The 9836-nt window shown below is 38.3% G+C and overlaps 2 protein-coding genes across 2 annotated transcripts in view; both read left to right on the forward strand.

Annotated features, from left to right (window-relative positions):
• Positions 1-3160: 3160 nt before the first annotated feature.
• Positions 3161-5510, forward strand: sumo2a (small ubiquitin like modifier 2a). The gene is made up of 4 exons (XM_077605486.1): positions 3161-3275; positions 4196-4324; positions 4877-4948; positions 5113-5510. Exons 1-4 carry the CDS (start codon positions 3255-3257, stop codon positions 5176-5178), a joined length of 288 nt encoding a protein of 95 aa, XP_077461612.1. The 5' UTR covers positions 3161-3254; the 3' UTR covers positions 5179-5510.
• A 1802-nt stretch (positions 5511-7312) lies between these two features.
• The window catches only part of jpt1a (Jupiter microtubule associated homolog 1a), a 6964-nt gene continuing 4440 nt past the window's right edge, over positions 7313-9836 (forward strand). Inside the window, exons 1-3 of the mRNA XM_077605485.1 lie at positions 7313-7481; positions 8960-9102; positions 9647-9741. Coding sequence (XP_077461611.1) covers positions 7426-7481; positions 8960-9102; positions 9647-9741 — 294 coding nt within the window. The 5' untranslated portion in view covers positions 7313-7425. The remainder of the gene's footprint in view (positions 7482-8959; positions 9103-9646; positions 9742-9836) is intronic.

The raw sequence follows: 9836 nt of genomic DNA on the forward strand, positions 1-9836 counted from the left end.
TGAGGTAGTGTTTAGCCCGAGGCTCTTTACCTCTTCTCCCTTGCATTTAAAACAGATGTGGTGAAGCAGGTCTTCAAGGGCCACAGTGGGATCTGGTCTTTGTTCCAAGAGATCCAGTAAAGCCAGTTCAACCAATAACGTTTCTGTTCAATCATGAATCAGCTGACAGCAATCCGCTGATTGCACTTGTAGGAAACCAGATTGAAAAGTTGTCCTCTTGATGGTTTGGAACAAAAACATGCACCCACGGAAGCCATTGATGGAATAGTTTCCCCACCACTGATCTAATATGTCAACCTTGCGCATGTTTATATCCAACTGTGTTCATATGTATGTGTGTCTGCGTATCTATATATTTGCTTGGCAGGAAAAGGTTCGGTTGAGGTACGAGCTGACATCCACTCTTGATAAGCAGCCCTACACCGACGTCAGAAAAGTGAATCGGTTCCGGAGAAATGCTGTGGCGTATGAGGCTGTTTGACATTCTTGATTTCTTGAAGAAAAATATTACAGGTATATCTGGGTAGGTTATAAGAAAGAAATGCTTTGAGGGTGCTTTGACACCAAATAATGTGGCCTATGAAATCTATGATAAAAATAAATGTGAAGATTGATGTAGGTGTTGGCAAATATAGGATCAGAAGGCTCATTATGATAGAGGAGATGTTCAAAATGTTAACATTTGTGGGGCTATTTATTTGCAATTTGGGCACTGTTTAATATGTTCTTAATTTAAACTCAGTCGTGTCTGTCATGTGTCAGTCAAAGTTAACACTAAAGTTGTAAATGGGGAGAGTCATGGTATTTTCGTTTCACCGCTTGCCTATAAGGAAAAAGGAGCTCAAACTTTTGGAGTTATAGTATTGAATCCTAAAGGACTGTGGGGAAAAATAAAAACAAGTTATACTTTTTTTCAATTGGTAAAAAAAAATGCATTGAATCTCAGCTGGCAACAAGACTTTTTGGCTGCTTTAGTAATAGTAAGACTTCATCGATACAGAGATTTTGTAGCATTGGTAAGTCAAACATGTATCTTGTGGTTTCAATTGGAATTCTGGTATAGTGCAATACCCACCAACGAATCATAGCACGCCAAGTAAGGCTTTGTTATGTGCAATTAACGCAGCAACATTGAATCTTTTTTTTTTTACAAATCTGGGAGTTTTGGAAGGTGTTGTGCATTCTCATTTTTTCCTACCGTAAGGGACTTTATATATTTTTTTCTCCCTGCATCCTACTACTTCTTGTAATCATAATAGTATCTGTTGGAAGTGCAAAAAACATCGAACTTCCCACACAGAGTAGTCAAAGGCAGACCTAACGCCGCAAATCTTTTTCGAATGCCCTTTGAACCCATGTTCACTCTTCAAGAACAAGTATGTACTGTACACAACAATACAGATTTTTACACAAAGACAAGATTTCATGACTGCATGTCACAATAGTTTGAGAACTACAAATTGAGTTCAAACGTCAGTGTCGGTTGCATTCCGTTTGTCGCATCCGTGCTTCTGTGATATGGTACTAGGATTACCGTATTTTCCGGACTATAAATTGCACTTGTTTTCCTAGCGACTAATACTCAAATGTGACTTATATATGATTTTTTTCTCTCTAACCACTGAAAGCCTTTTATATTGTTGTCTTTTTGAGGCTATGGTAGTTATTCAAAAAATATAAATCTTACATTATCAGGTATTTAGCTTGTTGATCTCCAATTTACTATTTTTACTTTTAAGTATGTTTGTTCTTGGCTTCTGATGAAAGAAAAAATACCCTCCCTAAAATATGCGACTTATATCTATACTTTTTTCCTCTTCATTGTGCATCATTGGTATAGTTAGAAAAATATGGTAGTCTCAGCTTCTTCAATGCTCTGCATAAATTATTTCAAGATTAGCATTCACAATGTCCACCTGTGTGACAAACCACACAGCAGTCAATATAGTAAATAAGTGCTCTAAAATGATGTTGACTTTCAGTGATATCAAAATCAATATTTTTTTTCTTGTCTTGTTAAAAGCAAAACAATTATATTGACTCTGGAGCTGAATTTTAAGTTTGCGAGGCTAATGATGATCAATAAAATTTTCTGGGAATTGCAAGAGTCCTCTCTGCATGCATTCTTGGAAATAAATTTGTGTAGTACTTCATTGGCTTTTGTTGCGCGTACTATTCATTTTTATGGTTCATAAATGGGTGACTACGCTTCTAACTTCAGGACACAGTAATTTGCAGTTGATGCTGTGAGTGAAGGTCACCATGCTTATGACTAAACCTTTTTCTTTATTATATAATAGATTCATCCTTTAGAATGATGATTAAAAAAACCTTATTCCAGCCAAAAGAATGTCAGAATGCATCTTTTGACATTTTTTAAATTCACATTTATTTGAATTTTTGTGAATGTGCTCCATTTTGAGGCTGTATTTTGACTTTTTATTAAGGTCTTATTCACACCTACCCTATTTGGTCTGTACCAAGGCTTAAAAGTCTTTGGTGCGCACCTCTTGGGTTGGTCCGAATACAGACCAGCAAACTCAGGTTTGGACCAAACTGTTGGTCAAATGTTGCAAGCAGGAGCCCTGTAATTGTTAACTTTTGTATTTTGCAGTGTCACTCCACCGAGACCATTTTTTCCCAATGTTTGAACAATATTTGCACATGTGTAGATTTGTTGTCATCCTCGGTTCCTTGCAAAAAATGCAGTGTGAACAGGAACCACACCCAAAAAATCTGGACCAAATGTATACGTAACTTGTTCTGGACCAAAGATAACAAACTATCGACTTTCCTGGTAGGAATACACCTTAAGTATTTGAGTGTTATTTTCAATTTATTTTCTATTGCATGACAAGTAAATAATGTTAATCTTTGCTTAACAAATTGCTGCTCTTTGTCATTTTTTGATGGATGAATGGATCCACATGTATGAAAAAGTTTGGGCACATCGAATAATTTTCCTTGATATATCATTAGTTATACGGATCAGCAATTTCATTCAAATAGAGAAAACAATACATTGGAGAAGTGAGGACAAGATCCAATAGTCAAAATGGATCGGTCGTCTATTAGTAACGGAGTAACTCGTACCACCAGCCTATCACTTGAGCACCCCTGTCACATAACGTCAATTTTCGCTTTTCTCTTTTTCCGCTAGTAGGCGCTAATGTTCCGTAACGTGCCTGCTTCTTACGGCGCCACACAGCGAGGAAGAAAAGGTACACAACGGCACGCAAGACAACGCAGCAATCATGGCAGACGAGAAGCCGAAGGTAATATTTACGCCTTTTTATGCCCAATCCACCGTCGATCGGTGTATATTTGCGCCAGATAAATGAGTCGAAACAATATTATTGCAGTCGAGTGTAATAATTGAATCAAGAAAACAGCCACAGGCTTCGGTGCTGACGCACAATCGTGCTAACTATAGTTAGCATAGCAGCTAGCTTTGCTAATGTGTTTGAAACAGAGTTGGTAATAATTCAAGGTGGATGTTTGGTTTAAACTTTGACTTGTACACTTCGTATGCCTGGGTGTGGTTTTAATATGGCGATGGGATCTTTCCAATTATGCTATTTCGTTAAGTAGAAGTTGCAAAGTAATTTGAAAATCGTAATACCTGATTATGTACAATTGAAAAGCTTGATTAATTTACTTTAATGCACTATCAAACACAACATCATATAAGTGTGATTTTACATTGCTAAGTATTTTTTTTAAGTTGTTTTTTAAGATGGTGAAAATGCAGCAATTTCTGCCAAACCTTGAAACAATTAATAGTACGAGTTCACGATTTGTTGTTTAATATTAGCTTAAAATCGTCATCTTAATCCTTATCCTATTTTCAAAGGGCGTTATATGGAAAACTAAAAATTTGGCTCATATCTTAGCATTTAGTAAAAAGTAAAATTTAGCCACAGTTGGTGAGCTCATTTTCCCCCCAAAAAATGTGCAAAACAGTTTTTTAAGCTTTAAGATAATAAATGCAGTGAAAAACTGAAAGTGGAGCTTCTACCGTCCGTCACTTTAAACGCAAAATCACGAGTAGGGTTCCTTGAGTGAACATCTTTGAAGGTCTTTTGGCAAGCTTTTTGAGCCTTGCACATTGCCCACACAGCTTTCTGCTCCCATCAGTAAACCCTCAAGGTTTTGAGTAGCTGATTGACTATCTTTTTAATTGTTTGTCTGCTAGGAGGGAGTGAAGACGGAGAGCGAGCATATCAACTTGAAGGTGGCAGGCCAGGATGGTTCTGTGGTGCAGTTCAAGATTAAGAGGCAGACTCAACTCAGCAAACTGATGAAGGCCTATTGTGAACGTCAGGTGAGAATCCCCTGTCGTACGTGACTTGTGTTGTTTCGTACCAAGGTTTCAGATGAAGGCATTTTTTTTTATCAGGTTTGCATCAAAATGACTGAGTACTATTCAACTTGATATTTTTAAAATAATAAAATTGATTCAACAGCTTCCAAATAGTGTGAAAGACCTAATCTATCACTTTGTATGCAGCTCAGCACATAATATAATTTGTATTACTGACTTTTTTAAGCACAGTGGTTACGTTAGAATTACAGTCCAAAATGCTTGCACAGACAGTGTGCAATATTTCAGAATTCAATTTAATCATTTATTTTCGTTTCCATTTTAATGATAAACTCTTGCATCCAAGTAAAAAGTATATTTAATGGGTTTCTCTATTTGAATTATCATATTTAAATCTTTTTTTATTTGCTTTTTTTTTTACATATGAAGAAAATAAAGTGGTACTGGCCATGTAGATATTTAGATTTTATAGGAGAGGTAATTGTGTTAAATTAAGTGTGGTATCAAATTCAACATGAGTATACGACTTCATCATTCCTATCTTTTTCACAGGGATTAGCATTACGGCAGATACGATTTCGGTTTGATGGCCAGCCGATTAACGAAGGTGACACGCCCTCGCAGGTAAAACATACACTACACAGAAAACAAGGGAGTACCCTTTCTCTCATTTGAAAAGAGCAAGGGTAGGATGTAGAAAATGCATGGATGAACATTTGCTGTCCAATCTTATTTTGATTGTGGGTCTTGTCTTGACCTATCATCTGATGTCTGAATATAATTTTCAGCTGGAAATGGAGGATGAAGACACAATTGACGTGTTTCAGCAGCAGACTGGTGGAAGTGCTCCATAAAGACTATTTCCTGTGAGCTTCTCTACCTCCCCTCTCAAGCGTCTTCATCCTACCCCACAATGCTTTATGCATATGCTACCAGCCAGAGAAACGTGTCATGTGGCAAGTAAACAGCATAATAGGTTTTGTAGCTCCTTACAGTCACTCATGTTAACTTCTATCTGTTCTGAGAAGTTGGAGGGGATTAATTGGTCACTCTGTTTTTATACTTCTATCGGTGGGGGTTTCACGTGGAGTTTTTGGTATTCAATAAGCAACCCTGCATTTGAAATTCTCTCTGTTATGAAAATGCGTAATTGGAATAAATTGACCTTGTGTTTTTTTTTTTTCTTCTTGGTCTAACTTTTATTTTTAAAGCTGTTTTTTCCAAGTTTTACTGCTGTCGTGCGATGTTTCCAAACAAAGTCTATGTAATCACACTGGTATTACGTTGCGTGCGTGCAATGTAGACTTAATGTTGTTGAAATGGCCCCGACACAAAAAGCATGGCATGCAATGCCGCTTGGCCCAATTGGCACACAGCGTGCATCAGGAATTTATACATACAGAGATGGGTAAACACTTAAAAAAAAACAAAAAAAAGAATATTATGGAAAAGTTGATTTCTATAATCTCTTTCAAAAAGTTTAACTATCATCGACTATCTATTAGGGGCCCATAATTTAAGTGATTTTAAGTATGTATGTCCAGTTGTAACTATACATGTGAAATATTCAGGTTCTGAAAAGGTTTGATAGGAAACCTTTTGTTCCAAGATATGAAAACAAAATGCAAGTTACAAACCGTTAAAATCAAACATTCTCCAAAACGGAAATACAATTCCTGTATCTGGTATTTTATTTATTTTTTTAGAGTTGCATTCCCATTGCCTGTATCACGACACCTCACTGGCCTTCCATTCAATAGCAGGAAGCTGCATCTCCATGTAGCCAAACCTGAGTTTGTAACGCACGCTTGCAGGCGAACGGGAGCTAGCTTGTGCAGGGCAGCGCCCACCCCGACAGGCAGGACCACGACGCCAGCCCGACCCCACAGTGGAACACTCCAGAGGTGGCCTGATGTGGTGTAGCCACAAAAGTCACCTTTATGGGCACTTTTCATCTTTTTCTGGGACAATGGCTGATCAGCTCCGGCTTGTGGTGAGTTCCTGATGTGCCTTCAGCCCTCGTCGCACGGAGTTGTTTCTTGACTTTTTCTGAGTGCATAACCCCATTTTAAGTTTGCCTCTGCCCCCCTCACATGCAATTCCACCCATTGGAAAATGTCTTGGCATTTGTAATTTATTTTAATGGCTTTCTTTTTCTTTCGTTTTTCATTTCATTTGCGTGCAAATTTTATACAAAGTGGTATACTTTTCTCATTTTTAAATAATTTAGGGGTAGTATATTGTGGACCAGATAATGCTAAATTGTAAAATATGCTTCTATTTATGGGAAATCCAAGTTATGAAACCACTTCTGCAACCATTTTGTAACCCTGTATTTTCACATTTTTGGCTTCAATCTTAGAAAACTACCAAAACAGGATTTTTTAAAAAAGAATCCAATGCTTTAAGGATATCCGGCAAGGTTTTGCAACACTTTTTAAAGAGTGCCATGAGGATAAAACGACCAACCAATTACTCTAGACTGACATTCATTTTGAAAGTACAATATTTTTTTATTTGATGATCTTAATTTATATATTTACAGTATTCTAATTTTTGGAAATCCTGTTATTGTGGAAGCCCAAAGTATCTGAAAAAAACTTTAAAATACTTAACCTGTAGGCCCTAAATCTGTTTAGATTTTGTTAAATATATAAATTAATATAATTATCTGTCTGATTGAGCCATTTGGGGCAAGCGTTGTTGCATGTCGCCCATTTTGCGTCGGGGCCATTTTAACAAGATTGCAGTCTAACCTTGCGTCTATACATTGAGACCATACAAAGGTAAATTACTACCCGAAATTTTGCCGCGTTCATGCGATTTGTTATAACCCAAAATGATTGTAAATCCGATTTAATACAGCCAGTTAATATTTTTCTGTTCAGTTCCCCCTTCGTCCGCAACGCTAGATTCTGCCATAATAGTTTTCCTGACGCAAGATGGCCGCTATTTTATCTCGCCGACTCAGTCTTTCAGCATCTAGACTTGTATGTGACATCTGATTCTGAGCATCACCGATTTGGACGGACAAAGATGAGGCGGTGAAGCAACACACGTATAATTTTATATAGTGTCCTGTTTTTACGACCATTGTGAAAATGACGACAACAACGACATATCAAGGGATGGAGCCCAATGCTAAAAACAGCTCCAGGTAAAAAGAAAATAATAGTAATAACGTCGTGTTTCCATCATTACAGCCACGCCGTCGACCAACCGGACTAGCAACCTGTAAAAAATCATCGTCGAATTGTTCTGAACCTTTTGCACTTCTTAGTTCTGGATTGTGGCAATTATATAAAAATGTATTATCGTTTTCTAAGCACCATTAAACGAGACATAATTTACCTAGCATTGTAGCACATGTTCCTTTGTACACCTGCCAACCAGCTGGCTCGTGATGAAATGAAATTATATTTGGGAAAATCCCTAACCCGATCGACCGGTTTACTGTTTTCATCCGTTTTCACGAGAAGTGAAACAAAAATTAAACGAAAATGTTGGCATAGGTGCGTAGGATGTGTTCCATAGGGTGGGGCCACCCTTGTGGCTAACCCATCAATCCAAATGCAACAAAGAGGTCCCTCAAATTTGGACAAAATAATTTACCAATACATTACTTGTATTCATTTATTTTTCTATAACATTGTATTAATATATGTGGTGTCAGCACTGATGAGCATTAGGTACGTATGAAATAAAAAAAGATTTGGATGAATCCAATATGGATGCGAGCGAGTGGTTAGCGCGTCGGCCTTACAGCTCTGGGGTCCTGGGTTCAAATCCAGGTCATGTCCACCTGTGAGGAGTTTGCATGTTCTCCCCGGGCCTGCGTGGGTTTCCTCCGGGTACTCCGGTTTCATTCCACATTCTAAATTGCCCCTAGGTATGGGTGTGAGTGTGCATGGTTGTCTGTCTCCAATCGGCTGGCCACCGATTCAGGGTGTCCCCTGCCTCCGGCCCGGAGTCAGCTGGGACAGGCTCTAGCAACCCCCCGTGACCCTAATGAGGATAAAGCGGTTCAGAAAATGATATGATATGAGCTACTAAACTATTAGAACAGACTTATCATTCCACAAGGTGGAAGTGTTTGCCTTAGTAAACTTCTCTCTCGCTGAAGCTAATGATAATAACTAACATAAGTACACGTGTATGCATATTTAAACATCATAATTTATGTAACATAAAAGCAGCATGTCAGCCTGCAATAACAATATTTGATGCTAGTGTATTGATACCCTATCATTACAGATGAATAATTCACGTTGATGTTTGATTTGTATTAGATGATAATGTAGGGCCAAGTCCAAGGGGAGGCACTGTTATGAAAACAGCCATAAGATGGATAAGGGGGGAAAAACTGCCGGCAGCTTCCGGCTCCGTGGAGCAAACGCAGTGACATCATTAACACACAGATAGCTATCTCACCTTTGAGAATGTATACATACCAATTTATGCAAGAATTTCTACAGATCACTAAGAGTAATAGCTGCTGGAGGAGTGTGACGTAGTTATAGTGGACCTCTCAGATGTTATATACAACCTATTGTCCAAAGTTCCTGATTAACTTGTTACAAAACATTATCTGCCATCCAGTTGACCTATGACTATACTTGGATCTTTTGTTCTCAGGGTTCTACGTCCTCCCGGTGGTGCATCCAACATCTCATTTGGCAACGGCGATGACAAACCTCCCACCCGCAAAGACAAAATGGCCTCCAGCGTTTTCGCCGAGCCGGAAGACCCCTACGCTAACAGGAGGAACAACCCACCGGGTATGGACTTCTGTTTTCCACTTGTATGGATGAGTGCTCATAATTGTGTCAGGACATAATAAGGTGCAACAAGTCATTCATTCAACTTTCCGTACCATGTACCTGTGCCATGTATTCGATTAGTCAAATCAAATCAGATTAAATCAAAAGCCTTTATTGTCATCATACACAGCTGCGTATAACGAAATTGGTGGTGCTACTCCACAAAGTGCGTTTTCCCAGTAAAAAAAACCCATAAATAAGTAATATAATTAATCCCTGTAATTAGTCGATCAGGTAAAATTATTGTTAGCTCTAGTAAATAATTGCCTCTCAAGATAAACACTCAAACCAAACAATTGTATCACATTTTTGTTCCTTCAGATAAATATGATCAGACCATGATTATCGCTGCTTAACAGCCTCGTGTGAAGAACAGGAGTGGCAGATCTATGATGCAAAATGTTTGCTTCAAGCTGTTTGTGCCTGTGTCGATGGTGATAATTATGTGTCCAACTGTTTCCTTCTAATTTATTACATCAAATGTATTTATATTTATTCTCAGGTGGGAAGCCGACAGGTGTTCTGTGTGGCGAGTCGTCAGCCCCCCTTAGGAGAGGAGCCACTAACGCAGGCAACTCAGCAGACGCCCCCTCGATGGTAAATATCAGAAGTCCAGTCATGAGTTACAGGAAAGTGCAAACTATGGACTGAGAACGTGTGATTTGCAGAAAAATTCAGTTTTGTTTTTATTT

This window comes from Stigmatopora argus, chromosome 7 (assembly GCF_051989625.1).
Source record: "Stigmatopora argus isolate UIUO_Sarg chromosome 7, RoL_Sarg_1.0, whole genome shotgun sequence".
NCBI lineage: Eukaryota > Metazoa > Chordata > Actinopteri > Syngnathiformes > Syngnathidae > Stigmatopora > Stigmatopora argus.

Excerpts from the sequence above, each read along its gene's own strand:
- sumo2a (XM_077605486.1), top strand. The coding sequence starts at position 3,255 with ATGGCAGACGAGAAGCCGAAG. Across the intron at positions 3,276-4,195 it reads TGGCAGACGAGAAGCCGAAG|GAGGGAGTGAAGACGGAGAG; the intron begins GTAATATTTACG and ends TTTGTCTGCTAG. Across the intron at positions 4,325-4,876 it reads AGGCCTATTGTGAACGTCAG|GGATTAGCATTACGGCAGAT; the intron begins GTGAGAATCCCC and ends TCTTTTTCACAG.